Raw genomic sequence first — 17,524 nt, forward strand, 5'->3', positions numbered from 1 at the left:
CAATAGCTGAGAGTGCTACTACCAAAAATCAGACTAAAACTAGCAGCGTAAAGACAGTGAGTCAGTGGCGCACGCAGGTGGGGGGGGGGGTTTCTGAGTCTCCAGAAACCCCCCCCTGCGCTAACTAAGTGGCCGCTATAGCTGCACTGTCCTATACAGCAGCCGCGGCGCTGTCAAAGAAGCGTCCGCGGCGGTGCTGTAGTGTATACAGCACCGCTGCGGACGCTTCTTAGACAGCGCCGCAGCTGCTGTATAGGACAGCACTGAAGAAACGGAGCATGCGCAGCAGCTCTCGCGGGGATGGTTTTCTTTTTGGGTCCACTCAAATGCCCCTTTTTTTTCCAACCTCCTCTCCATTCACACTCCATCCTGCTCCCTGCACTTGGCTAATGGCAGTTGACTCTCCTCCACCTGATCAACTCATCCCATTCCCGAATCCAAGATTTCTTCCGAGCTACACCCCCCCCCCCCCCACTGGAATGACCTTCCATCCTCCATCCGACTGTCCCCTAATTTGTGCTATTTTAAACAGCCACCCACCTAACCCTCTCTCCTTGCTCGTTCTCATCACTTCCCTCTTCCCGGACCCTTACTTGCTCCTCCTGTGCTTGATCCCCTGACTTCCCTTTGTGCCTGCTGTCTGTTTGCCCTCCCTTTAGGGTGCAAGCTCTTACGAGCAAACCGCTCTCCCTACTGTCTCTATACCATTTCTTATGCTCCAACTTCACTATAATTGCTATGCCTGATGCTTCTAGAGTCTTGGTTCTACTCATTTATTGTTCTATACTGTTTCAACCTGAATAGTCCACTGTTTGTATTGCGTATGGCTTCACGGAAATCTTAAATAAATGATAATATAATGATAATAAAATTCTGAGATACAAAACGTATTAATCCTAAAGAAAAACATTTTTTTTGCTTAAAATGTGATCTTTTTTGTAATGTAACCTTTTTGTGCCATTGTTCCACTCTTCCACCATTCCAGTTTTTCCTTTTCTTCTATCTTTATTTCTAATGTTTCATTCTACCTTTTTCTCAATTTTCTTTCTTTCTGCTCTCTTTGCATTCCTAGTATATCTTTATTTCCCCTTTAAAAAATAGTTTTCTAGTGGACATGGGAGGAACATTGTCCTATTTCTGCTTTGTAATCTAATTTCAGAGAAATAGCTTCACTAATAGTATTTGATGTTTTTGCAGAAATGATCTGTATATTTATTACATAAACATTCAAACATGTAGCTACTGATCAGTACTTTGCTAGTTTTTTTCTTCTCTCATTGTCAATTAGAAAGAGTTTAAGAAAAATAGAAATGTTTCAATCTCGATGCCTCAAACAACATGATCATAATCATACACTTCCATTGCTCACTCACTTCCTCTTCTACAGAATTGGAGAAAAAGGATGGTGCAGAGAGGGTACATCAGTCAGTAGTACAGGGCACACTGTACACATCACAGAGGCTGAGCAGAGCGGACATATTTATCAAAGACTAAGATGGGCAGATAAGTAAGAAACAAATAAGATATATAGGTAAAACATCATACAGTAAATTAATAGAGTGAAGAAATATGCAGGTACAATAGGTACAAGCACAAGTGCACTTACTCAGGTATACAGAATCAGGTATATAGTGTATGGTGGAATCACAAAGGAAGCACATAAAGTCAGTATAAGAAGAATACACAGAGCATAGTACATAGGGGAAAGCAGTGCATAGTGTAAAGGGGAAGCTCACCGTGGGACTGAGGAAACTGCTCATGAGAATTGAATCATATATACTGTACACTTTACAAGTAGTACATAGATTAGAGAACAAAACCAATCAACCGGGATCCGCTGGAGCATACAGTAGAGAGACAATATGCAACTCTGGAGAAAAATCAGCATTTCCTTGATGATTCTTTGGATGTCTGGTAATACTCTATGTCTGTCTGTCTATAACTGATGTATTTGGGGTCCCTAACAATAAAGCAGTGTAATGGTTTATGTGCTTGATGGTCCCTATCAGGGATATATATATATATATCAGGGATATAATGCCATTATGGACATTAGAAGAAAAGGACCAGGGCATTCAGGTGATTACTAGGAGGGGAGGAGTAATTTTGTGATATAAGGATAATATAGTCTGATGCTGCATCGGTTTTATACCAGAAGAGACACAGGGTAATAAATGATGAATGATATCATAAATGAACATCAGCACAGACAGAGATGAAATACAGTTGTTGCAGTGGCTGGTAATGTTGCTAGGCACAGAAGCTTAAAACGTTTAATTTAAGTGACATTTCCACACACTCTGCAGTCCCAAACTCATGTCCATTACCTCACATGGCAAACATGTATGTTATGTGTTTTTGCCCATTAACACTTGTGTTTTATTCATTTTATTGGTTTGTTTTTGTTCTTACAATTTTGACAGTGTTACTATTATAACTCTTCTGCTTCTGCTTGTTTCTTGTTTATGTTTGAGTAATGCTTTACTTACTGCTTTACTTTACTGCTTTGCAAAGAGCTGTGTGTAAATAAAAAATTGTGAATGAATCTTAAAAATAAGTAGAATATAATTTTCCTAAGAAGTGATGTTAAAACTCCCATTTCACCCTTCTCTAGACAAAACTTCTAAACAGCTCCTACTATGTGTGAGGCATATCATCATCACCAATTATTTATATAGCGCCACTAATTCCGCAGCGCTGTACAGAGAACTCACTCACATCAGTCCCTGCCTCATTGGAGCTTACAGCCTAAATTCCCTAACACACACACAGACTAGGGCAGTGGGCAGTTTGGGATCCACTGGACTAGGGTCAATTTTGTTAGCAGCTAATTAACCTACCAGTATGTTTTTGGAGTGTGGGAGGAAACTGGAGCACTCGGAGGAAACCCACGCAAACATGGGGAGAACATATAAATCCTCACAGATAAGGCCATGGTCAGGAATTGAACTCATGACCCCAGTGCTGTAAGGCAGGAGTGCTAACCGCTGAGCTACCTATCTACCTATCCATCGATATATATATATATATATATATATATATGGATACAAGTTAACCCGTGCATGATACTCATGCATTCTAGTCAAATCAAGCTACTTAAGGTGTTAAAAAGGTTCTTGTCATGCATTTGGGCCTAGCCCAGGCCTCCTCAGGGGAAGAGCGTTACTTTCCGACGCAAGCGCCATTTTTTTAACGTGGTTTTGTCCACATGTCACCACCTCATCATTTTTCTCCATCACCTCATCCTTTATCTTCATCGCCACATCCTTCATCAAGCTAATTAAGGTGTTAAAAACTCCCCACTGTCAACCACCAACCCCTCCCAACTGTCACTTCTCCTTCAGGAAATATATAGGTCAGTGTATAACTCTGCCCAGCAGGTGGCGCTGCAGCTTGGTTGTTTTTTTTTCACACACGCCACTAGGCATTTATATAGTAGATAGCTATATATGTACTAAAAGGCTAACTACACAGGCAGTTTCCTGAGCAAATACAGTGAAATAGGAATACTGGTCCTGTCGCTGGTGTCACCAGCTTACCTGCTTTTAGCGAGTCACCCCAGCTACCTGGTATCAAATCCAATTAATGGTTCGGTTTTTGTCTCTCACTAGCCGTCCAGTAGCCAAAAAACACAAAGCCATGATCTGTCCAGCTTGGAACCTTAACTCTCAGATTTAACCCAGCAGTAGATTGTTGATTTCCCCTCTAGACTGCCTTTTATCCACCTTCTGTTCTCCCCTGCCCCTCCCCTTTTGGGAAGGTAGGCTATATAACTAGAGGCACAGCATCCAGGACAAAATAGTTGGGGCACCAAAGAATTCTAAGGAATCTAAGCAAGTTGCCCTGTTGGAAAGTGGTACAGAGTGAACTTTGCCTTTGTTACATGAGCTCTGTCACCTTGTTTCACTATACATACCATTCTGTCACCAAAGAACAAGATCACCTTACAAAAAGTATAGCTATGGGGAACAGTGATATATTAAGGAGACCCAACCCACACTCACAAAGCTCAACTACATGACAAACATACATTATGCAGTGAGCCAGGCACCTTCTTACCTTGAAATGCAGTGCCTCCTTAACCTCCCCAAATTTACCCTTCCCAACTTACCCTCATTATACTCCCCACCTTTACCAGACTGTCCCACTGCCCTTTCAACTCCAAATACCTTCTGCTGCCCAAATGCATCCTGTTTCCCAATGCCCTCTTTTGCCGTACCGCCCTCGCTGCACCTCCACCCTCTGCTCTTCCACTGTCCTCTGCTTTTTCCATACTGTTGCTCACCACAGCAAGGATAATCAAAAGTCAGATCAAGGCAAAATAAACCTCAAATGTTGGCCAAAGGGGTTTGCATGGTTGGTTTGGCTTTGGTAAGTTGGATGCTTGCATTAATACACATGTGTTTTACAAAAAAATTTCCTTCTGTTCTTGACCATTTACTTTAAGTATTACTTTTGAAAGGGACAAATGGCACTTACATGAAAAGTATGACCCAAATAGAGAATCAGAAGGACTAGCCTCTTCCACCCATGGAACCACACTTCAGAAGGCGATGTTATGAAACTCAGAGCAATTATATTGTGTACAATATTGGATGCATACATAGGAGCGTTGACAGACCGGTCAAGGCAACTGAATCTGGCCCTTAAAAGTCTGCTTGATGACAAATCTGGTGGATGTATGAGCTGAATTGTATGCAACTTCAAGCTCTTTGTGTGAATTTAAAATGGGAGTTAGGAGCCAAGACGGAAAGGGTACGTTGTCTCGTATGAAGAGTAACAAGAAAAAAATATATATATTAGCAATTAGTAACATAACATATAACCAGTTAAGGAATTTTTAACTTGATAGGTGCATTTGCAATGGTACAATATTTGACAACTGATTCTACAAGTGCACCACCCACCCCTTCCCACTGCATTCCCTCCCCAATGTCATAGGCTGTAATAAGTTTCCTTTACGTTCTGTATGGTTCATTTCTGGGAATGCGCAGAGTAATTGTGTGAATTATACACCCAAATTTGTCAGATATGCTCCTTAATGAATCAGGCTCGTTATTACTAGAGATGTCCACCGTGTTTTCATTTTGGATGTGGTTTTTGTTCTAAAACACGTTCGTCTTTCAGCTTTGTTACCAGTTTTGATAAAAAATCTTGAAAGGTTTTCGTTTTGGATATGGATTTCATTGAAAATTGTGAAAAATAGGTAAAATAATGTCATTTTGGATTTTTATTTATAGCATTAGTTATTGTGACAGGATGGACCGCCTATGTCACCCTGTCTATTGTTTCTGGGGACCGACTGGGCTTACTTTGCCACCATTCCCTTTCTTTATCCCAAATACATCCCTCCTGTCGCAATAGGAGGAGTCAGCTGCCACCACTACCTACACCGGCACCTTGAACCGCTTCCTTCTGGATAACTCTCGCTGCTAGGGTACACCCTGGCCTATCACACAGGCCAGAGCTGCAGGTAGTGGGCAAAACATTGGTTCTGGAATGTTGGGTCCATGTCAGAACAACTGGAGAACGGATTAGATTTGGGTCTAATCTACAGGTCACAAGAATTTACAGCTGGGTAAGTAGTCATCAAAGTAGGTTCTTGAAGTAAAGTGAATTTTTATTACCTCAAGTGTCCTAATAATGACAGTTACAGTCACTAGTTGAAGATACTAGGGACATCCAGCAAGGTACAGATGTTATGATACATTTTAGGATAAACCAGTGCTGTTTTATACAGTTTTGGACACAGCCTTGCAGGGGGTAAGCCAGCCCCCTGAACTCTTTGGTGGCCCTAAGAAGTCTGAGTTATTTTTAGTATCAGGATGCAATATGTTTCCCCAAACATGGATTTAAATGCAATTTATACTTATCAGAATTTACACTTATCTGCTATATCCCAAAACCTTCTGTGTGCATTATTCGGTCAGAATCTTTTACCTTTATCCAGGCAGGATACAAGTAACGACTAATTTTTGTGTATTCAAGTATTGGTCACTCACATTGAATCATAATTATCATCATTTATTTATATAGCGCCACTAATTCCGCAGCGCTGTACAGAGAACTCATTCACATCAGTCTCTGCCCCATTGGAGCTTACAGTCTAAATTCCCTAACATACACACAGAGAGAGAGAGAGAGAGAGACTAGGGTCAATTTTGATAGCAGCCAATTAACCTACCAGTATGTTTTTGGAGTGTGGAAGGAAACTGGAGCATCCGGAGGAAACCCACGCAAGCACGGGGAGAACATTCAAACTCCACACAGATAAGGCCATGGTCGGGAATTGAACTCATTACCCCAGCGCTGTAAGGCAGAAGTGCTAACCACTTAGCTACTTAATCAGGACTTCCTCTCGAAATTACACAACAGACTCCTCAAACAAATGCTCATTGCATCAGACATATACCTCAGAATTGAATGCAATTCCTACACAGAAAAATAACACAATATAATAAAATAAGTACTTTTCTAATACACAGTATCAAGCAACAGTACATTTGCAATGTTATAAATTGGCACACTTCTAATAATTTAAATATATATTACAATAAGTTATTTATAAGTGATCCAGCCACAGTTTTCATTTCCAGTTATTTCCAGTCTATTTTCTTATGATCCCTTTACAACTGTCCCAATTTCCACCAATTTTGGCCAAAAGTCTGCAGCAAACTGTCTTGATGAAAGATTTTATAACTTTGCCATTATTGAATTTGCTTTTTCTGATTCCATTAAAAAAAAATTAAACTGCAAATTGTTGTTTTCTCCATTTCATTGCACCCCATACTTTACAATGTTACGTCTCCCTATTAACTGTCAAAAATCTTTGAGACCTAAGCATGCAAGCAGGGCCCTCTTACCTCTCTGTCTATATATATTGCCCAGTATTGTTTTATAACTGTTTGCTCCCAATTGTAAAGCGCTACAGAATCTGCCTTTGCTAGATAGATAAATGTTGTTGATGATGAAGATAAGGAAGATCTGTGCTGTAATGCTGCCCTTACGAATCAAACCAGGGGACTCGTGTATATATTCATAGGGAGGGCTGAAGAATCAGTTCGCTGAGCGAAGCTTTGGCCAACCCCGGTTACAGTGGACTGCCCAGGATTTGCAGCGGAGTTGGTGCCCAAGACCCATGTAAATAAATATGGATTGTCTATTGTGAAGATACCAGGTTTTCTGGCCAATTTCTACCCACTTCCCAGGGGTGCCTTACTAAGCCAGTGAAGTCTACCCAGTACCTTCTAACATTCCTATAGTCACTTAGACAATTGCAGTTAGAAAAGTACAACCGTACATTTATTGTAATAAAAACAACACTATAATATTATATACAAACAGTAAATAAATTCCAGGCAGGTTTACCACATCATTTGTCCATTACCCCACTAGCTTAAGGAATTACAGTCACGTGGCTGTCCTGACTTGAAGACCCATGGATCTGCAGAAGTAGTCCACTGGTAGAGAATGGCAACTCAAAACCAGCCACTCAGCAGCTTCCAGCCGGCAATCCCCAGAATGAACAACCCACTCCCCTGGAGTGGCTCCTTATATCCAGGGTTACATTTTCATAGTGCTTTCCTATCCCTGTGAAAACTCCTGGCTCTCTCCTTCTTAAACATTGGTGGGTGCTGGATCAGGGGGCTGTAGGGGGGAAGTGGAGATGAGCTGTGCTTTCACAGATGTTCCAATCCTGGGTTGCAGACAAAATGTCTGGACTAGTTCTGTGGAGGACAATGGATAGTAGTTGGTCTTCCCCACCTCCAGATATAGGATAGCAGACAGCCCTTTACCTGTGTCCTGGGACTTGATCCTTACCCATAACCCACCTGGCTTCACTTTAAGAACAATGAATAACAGCTTCATTGCAATATCAACAATATACATATTTACAATGAGCTACAATGACCCCTTATCCACATGTAATTAGACACTGCATTTGTATCCTGGTGAGCTGGGGAACATAAACAGGACTATAAAAAGTACATGTTGTAAAATTAAGCATTTTAGGAGAAACAAGGGACAGGCTGGTTAAGGGGATATCAAGCTCATTTTGTCACATATATAAATAATATTTATATGCTCTATTAGTGAAGTATAAGAAATATGTAAAACAGACAGTTCAATTTGGCCAATAGTTGCCTTCACGCACAAATAAGTATGTATAATATATTGATGTAGACTTAGTTGCTCAAAACATGTCTTGACAATGCAATTGAAAGTCCACATTCAGAGACATGTGTACAAAATTTGGCCCTGGCATAGAATACATGTAGAGATGGCGTTATGATGGTTGGCGATTTACGCTATGTGATGGAGTTAGAGAACTGTATAGACTGATTTATTATTTTGGGAATTGAATGGTAGATAGCAAATGCAACAATGGCAAATTTACAGAATCCTTCACTATGACAGCTCGCTGCAGACTTTGGCCTAAATTGGTGGTCCTCAAGAAGGGTTGTAGTCACTCTGATGCCAGATTTAGCTCTGGCCAATCGTACAGGATTATATTATGGGACAAGTGGTGTAATGGCAATTTGACCATCCACTGTTATCTGACATTCCTCTCTCTGCCAACACTTTTGTTTAATGAAAAACTGTGACCTTTTGCTAAAATTACATTTGTGTCTTGTGTTTATGTATTTATAGAATTACAGTAATAGTAAATCTGAACATGTGAAGAAGGTTTGGGTGCAATGAATGGGAGATATCGACACTATGCAATTTAATTATTTTTTTAATTGAATTAGAGAAAGCAAATGTACCGACGGCAAAGTTACAAAATCCTTCATTAAGACAGCTCACTGCAGACTTTGGTCAAAATTGGTGAAAACTGTGACAGTTATGAAGGGATCATATGAAAATAGACTGGAAATTAATGCTAATTTGTATAAATAATAATCTATCCTCACAATTTTTAATTAAATCCAGATCCAAAACTAAAAACCCACATGGTTTTTTGGCATTCACAAAACCACAGCACAAACACGTTTTAGAACCAAAACCAAAACATGGGGGTCAGCACACATCTGTAATATATGTGTATAAATAAATTATATATATATATATATATATATATATATATATATATATATATATATATATATATATATATATTACAGACGTGTGCTGTAATATACATATATATGTATATATCTATATCTACATATATATATATATATATATATATATATATATATATATATATATATATATCTATACCTATATCTATCTATCTATATATATATATATATATATATATTACAGTATATATTCAAACCATTGTTTCACTCCAATGTTAAGTGCTGTAACTTATGTTAAATATTAAACATTAAAATATCAATTTTTATACTCACAGCAAACAGTTTTTTTCTCAACAATCCTTCTCTTATTATAAAATGTGCTATATCATCTCTGTAGTTACTGATCACAACTGGATAAGTATTGTGGTGTGGGATGTCATATTAAACATAAAGTATATTCTTATAATATTGCCAAAATTCATCCGTAATTCACATGTGTCAGATTTGCTTGTAGGTCCTAATCATGCCCTAATCAGCCATGTAAAATTGACAATATTGTTGTGGTTTATAATGTAATGTAAATAAACATGATTATTCTATGAGCCTATCTTTCTGACTTACTTTTTTAGCTTGTATGTTTTCCACAGATCATAGTTTCCTTTGTTATATTATATAGAATTATTGAATCTTTTTGTTTTCAATACAGATCCTGACATGAACACGACAGGTTCGGAGGTCTTATGCCCTCGAAAACCCACAAGTACGTATCATTTTTCATATTGAGCAAAATGGGACAAACTCTCTGTGATATCTCAATCCCAAGGAAGTAATAGTCTACCTGGTGATTGTATCATTTCCATTACATCATTACTGTGCTAATGTGTAGATAGTATATGTAATTTTAATTATATGGTGACATACAATGGAAGGACAATCATTTTCCTGTGAATCAGGGTCTGTGTATATCCTAGGTGACACATGCAAGACGCCCTTTTATCTGTGACCATGACAAAGTAAAAACTAGACATGGAGGACAATATAAAAAATAGTTTGTATGTGTCATATTTACTGGTATGAAGTACGTATTATTAATGGTTGGTGATATCATTATTGTCTTACTATAGGCCTCTTTCTCTTACCACTGCAGATCATGGGCCCACCTGTCCCCATTTCCAAGATGTATAAATTAAATAAATTGCAATAATTCAAACAATGGTTAAATAGTAATAACAATGAAATAGGACATCTAAATAGTCATCACAAGGATTCATGTTTATAGTGCTTAAGTAATACATTGTCATTGATGTGTAAGGTGGGCAGATTGTTCCCTTGTTGTTCTGCAGTAATAATAGTAAAATAAAAACTGTATCAAGTTTCAAAAGTGCAGTGAAGAACGTTTTGTGAGACAAGACATTTGTCATGTGGGGTGTTGTTAAAACAAGTTCTTTTTTAAAGACAAAACACAATTTACTTAGTAAGCGCATTAATTGTTCAAAATTATGTTTATAAGAGGAACAAAACTTGAAGAAATCATTATAGCAAAATGCAATCAAACCACAAACAATCTTTTTCTATGTTTTTATTGTTGCGTTGAATCCATGATAATGCCAAACATACTTAGTTTTTACATGTTACATATTAGAAAAATATAAAAATAGGGAAAAAATGAATCATTAAATAATGCACTGATTTACATTCTAATGTAAGTGGCATCTTTGTATTACTATAGAATCATCAGTCACAGACATCACTGGGCTTTGTGTCACACAGAATTTCCAGCATCATTACCGCAGGGTTAATGTCTGTTTACTGTCAGCCTGTCCCAGCCAGTAATATCTACTGTGCAGTAATATATTTGCATTTTGTATGTGGGATACGGTTACACAATAAACCACATTGAAGATTGTTAGTTCAAACTGGTTTATTAAATAACAATGTTTGTTTCGCAAATCCTAACAGTATGTACAATACCAGTACAGCAATAAAGTGGTGTCCCCGAATGGAATTTTCTAATGGTCGTTTACAGAGCTGGGAAATTACACAAATATACAGTGTATAGAAAAAAAGTTACATCAGCACTTTCCAATTGGGAAATTCCCCCAATGTAAAATACCATATGCAAAATAGTGGTCCAAGATGGGAAGATGCCTGGTAACTGTAAAACATCACTCTTCTGGTCCTGATTATTATTATTATTATTATTATTATTATTATTTATTTATTTTTTTACTGTATTGCCTATATCACTTTTAGACAACCACCTTAGTAAATTACAACTTTGACTTAATTTCATATATCTCATTTATATATTTAGATGTTTTTATTACATTGGCATTTCTACACATAAATATGTACTTTTTCCACATAGAATGGAAAAAGTGCACTCAATTTAATGGTTTTAGGGATGAAACATTCCAAAAAAAACTTGATTTAATTTGACTCATATATTGTTAGTTATATAGCCATATGGTTATATAACTTACAAGTTATATTAAATCAAGGTTTTTTGGAATGTTTCATCCCTAAAACCGTTAAATTGAGTGTATGAGTTATTAGTTACCATAACATCACTGGTTCCATATGGTAATACATATATCAGACCCTGGTCATTGCTAACATAACCTATATCATATAAACTGACTAACTATCAGAATTTAGTCTTTAGATATAACTAATCTTGGTATTAAACCAACAACTCCCATAAGCGGCTATATATAAATTATATAAGACGGACATTATAGACAATAGCGCGGATAAGCAGTTATCTGCTATTTTAACCAATCACCTTTAACCTTTCTTAGGTTTATTATTTACATTTATTATTTTTCTTCTCACTTTAACTTTTAATATTTTGCTAATGAGATATAACCTTAAGGGCAGATTACAATTAGAGATGTGCACTGGCCACTTTTGGTGTCTCGTGTTTTGTGTTTTGGATTCGGATTTGCTTGAGGTTTTGGGTTCAGATTTGTTTCGCAAAACACCTGACGAAAGGTTTTGGTTCAGATTTAAGGTTTTGGATTCGGATTTATTTTGAAAAAAACATAAAAAGTGTTAAAATCAAGTTTTTTGGTTTATTTTCACTCCTATGCTATTATTAACCTCAATAACATTCAATAACAATCATTTCCACTAATTCCCAGTCTATTCTGAACACCTCACACCTCACAATATTGTTTTTAGTCCAAAACGTTTCACCGAGGTAGCTTTCTGGACTGTATAGTGCAGTGGTCCCGGTACACAATTTGGTACCGGGGCCACTATACCTCCTCCAACTTTCAAGTGTAGTGTTTATAATTTATAAAAACTACAGTAGTTCTAGCACGTCAATACCTCTTGTTTTAGACGACCATGGTACAAAGCATTCATCATTGAGATCCCATCAAGTATGTGAAAGACAGACAGGGTCGAAGTGTTATTTGTTGACTTTGTTAACCAAAAAACTGTCCCTGTTGCAAATATTCGTGCAATGAAGAGTGACTTTTTCATTTAAAGGCTCAAGCTTTCAAGTGTAGTGTTTATAACTTATAAACACTACAGTAGTTCTAGCACGTCAATACCTCTTGTTTTTGATTATGACAGGGCATTTTACTTTTGGTTTAATTTGTTGAATTTTTTTTAATTTTGTTTTACTTTGTGCTCATGGCAAACGACTGTTAAATGGTCACATAATGCCAAAAAAAGAGTTGCAAGATGGAATTGTCCTTGGGCCCTCCCACCCACCCTTATGTTGTTGAAATAGGACATGCACACTTTAACAAACCAATCATTTCAGCGACAGGGCCTACCAAACAACTGTGGCTGAAATGATTGGTTTGTTTGGGCCCCCACACCAAAAAAGCTATTCATCTCTCCCTGTACAAACTAAACAGGCTCTACTGAGGCAAGATGTCGTCCTCATCCTCAACCTCTGATTCCTCTCCCCCTACAGTGTGTCTTCCTCCTCCTCACACATTATCAATTCGTCCCCGCTGGACTCCACAACCACAGGTCCCTCTGTACTATCTTGAGGGCAGTGCTGTACTTGATTGAGGAATTTATAATTATTATTTATGAACATCATTTTTTCAACGTTCTGAGGAAGCAACCTCCTTCGCCGCTCACTGACCAGGTTCCCCGCTGCACTAAAAACTCTTTCCGAGTACACACTGGAGGGGGGACAACTCAGGTAAAATAGTGCCAGTTTGTACAGGGGCTTCCAAACTGCCTTTTTTTCCTGCCAGTAACAATATGGACTGTCTGACATGTCTATTTGGATGGTGTCAGCAAAATAATCCTCCACCATTTTTTCTATTGTGACAGCATCCAATGCAGCAACAGTAGACATGTCCGCAATGGTTGGCAGGTCCTTCGGTCCGGACCAGATGTTATCAGCATCCCCGCCAGCGGCTCTTTTAGGAAAACTGAGCTTTTTCCTCGCAGCCACAGATGTGGAAGAAAATGAGGGTGGAGCTGTTGGCATGTCACGGTCCTCTTCAGAGGACAATCTCCTGACCAGCAGGTCTTTGCACCGCTGCAGACTTGTGTCCACCGGAAACCGAGACAAAACATACGCTTTAAACCGAGGATCGAGAATGGTGGTCAGAATGTATTCCTCTGACTTTAAAAGAGTGACCACCCTCGGATCCTGGCAAAGCGTACGAAGGGCTTCATCCACAAGAGCTACATGCTTGGTGGAATCGCAGTGGTTTACCAGCTCCTCCCTCACTTTCTCCAGCTGCTTCTGCAACAGACTGATCAGGGGAATCACCTGACTCAAGCTGGCAGTGTCGGAACTGACTTCTCGTGTTTCAAGTTGAAACGGTTGGAGAACCTTGCACAACACGGAAATCAGTCTCCACTGCGCTTGACTCTGGCGCATCCCCACTCCTTTGCCTATGTCGTAGGTAGCGGTGTAGGCCTGAATGGCCTTTTGCTGCTCCTCCATCCTCTGCAGCATATAGAGGGTGGAGTTCCAGCACGTCACAACCTCTTGTTTGATGTGATGGCAGGGCAGGTTCAGGCTTTTTTGATGTGCCTCGAGCCTGCGGTAGGCACTGGCAGAATGCCGAAAGTGTCCAGCAATTTTGCGGGCCACCGCAAGCATCTCCTGCACACCCCTGTCACTCTTGAGGTAATGCTGCACCACCAAATTAACGGTGTGGGCAAAACATGGGATGTGCTGGAAATTGCCCACAAGCAATGCCCGCACAATGTTACTGGCGTTGTCTGACACCACAAATCCCCAGGACAGTCTAAGTGGGGTAAACCACTGCAAAATAATTTCCTTCATTTTCTCTAATAGGTTGTCAGCGTTGTGCCTCTTATTAAAGCCTGTAATACACAATGTTGCCTGCCTTGGCACGAGCAGACGTTGTGTAGATGCTGCTACTAATGCAGCTGCTGCTGTTGCTGCAGAAGGGGATGCATCTACCCAGTGGACTGTCACAGTCATATAGTCCTTCGTTTGGCCAGAACCACTTGTCTACATGTTCGTGGTTAAGTGGACAGTGGGTACAACCGCATTTTTAAGAGCACTGAGGACACTTGCTCGTACTTCTCTGTACATCTTTGATATCGCCTACCTAGTGAAGTGGAATCTCGACGGGATTTGGTACCGGGGACACAATACCTCTATCAACCCTCTAAATCCCACTCCACTGATGGCGGTCACCGGGCGCACGTCTAACACCAACATAGCAGTTACAGCCGCAGTTATACGCTTTGCAATAGGGTGACTACTATCGTATTTTGTGGTCATGGCAAATGACTGTTGGACGGTCAATTGTTTTGTGAAAGACGTAGCGGTCTTACGACTTTTCCTCTGGGAAGATGACCGACTAACAGCAGCAACAGCAGCAGTGGCAGTAGTAGGCGTACCGCTGCAGGATTCCTCGGATGAATCCCGTATAGAGAGGACTCAGTCTGGCTAGTGACATGGCCTGCAGTACTAAATCTGATGGAGATCGTGGAGGAAGTTGACGAGGAGGGTGTTGGTGGTGTGTATCCAACAGGACCAAGGGATTTAGGTGTCCCTGTACTGATGACGGTCCTAGGCCCAGTTCCTGAACTAACCACTGAACTATGAAGGTTATTCAGGTGTCGTATAAGGGAGGATGTCCCTAGGTAGCCAAGATCCTTACCCCTGCTTATTTGAGCTTTACATAAGCTACATATGGCTATACATTGGTTGTCCAGATTTGGATAAAAATAACTCCAGACCGAAGAGGTGCATTTTTTGGTCTTCTGACCAGGCATGACGATGGGCTTTTTCATCCCATGGACATCAGCTGTTTCCCCCCCTGGTGCCTCATTTACAATAACCACATCACCATCCTCATCATCAAGTTCCTCCACAGCGCCAGCTACATCAATAGCCTCCTCCCGGTGTACAACATTCACACCTTGATTATCCAAATCTGGATCTACACTGTGGGTGATCCTTCCAACATATGCAGAGGGTGTGCTGCAAATGCTGGATGGAGTCACCTCTTCCCGTACAGTGATGGGAAGGTCAGGCTTCGCAACCACCAACACCCTTGGACTTGCCTTTGGGATTTGTGATGTCATCTGTTTAGAAGGCAGAGTTCTTTGCTGTTTTGTTGTTGTTGCTGACAGCATAACTCTCTTAAATTTTTTGGAGGGGGGGGGGGAGTAGGGCTTAGATCCTTGGGTGAAGTTGAACCACTAGTCATGAACACGGGCCAGGGCCTAAGCCGTTCCTTGCCACTACGTGTCGTAAATGGCATATTGCCAACTTTACATTTCTCCTCAGCTGATTTTAAGTTTCTCTTTTTGCTACTTTTTGAGAACTTGGGCTTTTTGGATTTTACATGGCCTGTACTAGGAGACGACGTTGATGGCATTTCATCGTCTATGTCATGACTAGTGGCAGCAGCTTCAGCATTAGGAGGAAGTGGGTCTTGATCTTTCCCTACTTTATCCTCCAAATTTTTGTTTTCCATTATAGGTAGCACAAGAGAGCGTACCCTTAAGCCACACACACTCGGCAATTATATGCGGCACAGGAGAGTACTACTGGACTTATACTGCTGAATCAGTGAACTTTGTAATATTGCAGTACCAATGTACTTATACTGCAGAATCAGTGAACTTTGTAATATAGCAGTACCACTGGACTTATACTGTTGAATCAGTGAACTTTGTAATATAGCAGTACCACTGGACTTATACTGTTGAATCAGTGAACTTTGTAATATTGCAGTACCAATGGACTTATACTGCAGGATTGTTTTTGGATATTTTTTTTTTATTTCTTTTTTTTTATAATTATTTTTTTTTTTATAACTTTTTTTTAAATTTTTTATAACTTGGGAATAATGGGGAAATAACAATGCCCTTAGAAGGACAGAGCACAGAACACAGCACCACTGGACTGAACAGGACACAGCACAGGACCCAGCAGCACCACTGAACTCAGAAGGACAGAGCACAGAACACAGCACAGAACTTAACAGCACAGCATAGCACAGCACAGCACGAGATATAGCAGGACAGAGGACCACCTAACACAACCTCCCTCTACCCTGATCAATGCCCGAGTGAAGATGGCGGCGGCTAGCGGGGAATTTATAGAATACGAGTACCGCGAGATCCGACAGCGGGATTATGACTCAGAGCCTCGGTTTCAGTTTTGCAATTGGCGGGAATACCCGGATCTGTCTCGGATCCGGCTCGGATCGGCAACGTTCGGGTGGGCTCAGATTTCAGATATTCGAGCCCGCTCATCTCTAATTACAATGATACAATAAAGTTTCCCCTTTTCTTTTAAATAAGATAAATAAAGTTATAACTTTTATATTATCCATGAGAGTCCTGAGAGTGCCTCACATCACAGGTTCGTTCTTCTTTCTCCTTCTCTCTACATATTATAAATCCTGTGTGAGTGCACCAATTTTGGTGGCAATGAAAAAGTATTTATAATTATATACAATCACTGCTACACAAAATGTGTCACTAACATTATAGGACTTACCCAGTGCGATTCACATTTGTCCAGTAAACATTGCTCTACATGAGGCGCTCTGTCCACAATAGACCCAACATACTATCTAAGCCAATCATCTGTCATCACTTTCATATTACAGAATTTTATCACAACACAGCTCTAGGACAGGGCAAAAATTAAAATAAAATGAGAATGTAAATAAAAGAATAGCTAGGTATATTAATACAATAGTATTAAATAGTAATGAAATACTGCAATGATTTTATTTCTTTGCCATAAAATTGGCATTAAATTATTACTTATATACTAAGGAATAAAGTTCAAACTACTGTGAAATATAAGTTTGTGGAATTACTGAATTACTTTTTTTGACAGTAGAAGTGAATTATGCCATATATTGTTAATATAGCTAGCGGTGAATGGCAAGGACGACGCCAGGGCCTGACTGGGACTAAAAATCAGTCCTGGCATTTCAAGCATACAGGCCTATCTCTGTTGATGAGCAGGTAAAAAACTGTGTGCCGCTGTGCAGCAGCGGCGCTGCCAATGG

General features: G+C 39.7%; 1 protein-coding gene across 1 annotated transcript in view; it reads left to right on the forward strand.

The window, feature by feature from the left end:
* The first annotated feature begins 1,409 nt into the window (after positions 1–1,409).
* The window catches only part of LOC142150644 (adhesion G protein-coupled receptor E3-like), a 96,851-nt gene continuing 80,736 nt past the window's right edge, over positions 1,410–17,524 (forward strand). The window contains exons 1-2 of the mRNA XM_075205839.1: positions 1,410–1,914; positions 9,733–9,786. Of these exons, the coding sequence (XP_075061940.1) occupies positions 1,863–1,914; positions 9,733–9,786 (106 nt within the window). The 5' untranslated portion in view covers positions 1,410–1,862. The remainder of the gene's footprint in view (positions 1,915–9,732; positions 9,787–17,524) is intronic.

Source organism: Mixophyes fleayi, chromosome 4, assembly GCF_038048845.1.
Source record: "Mixophyes fleayi isolate aMixFle1 chromosome 4, aMixFle1.hap1, whole genome shotgun sequence".
NCBI lineage: Eukaryota > Metazoa > Chordata > Amphibia > Anura > Limnodynastidae > Mixophyes > Mixophyes fleayi.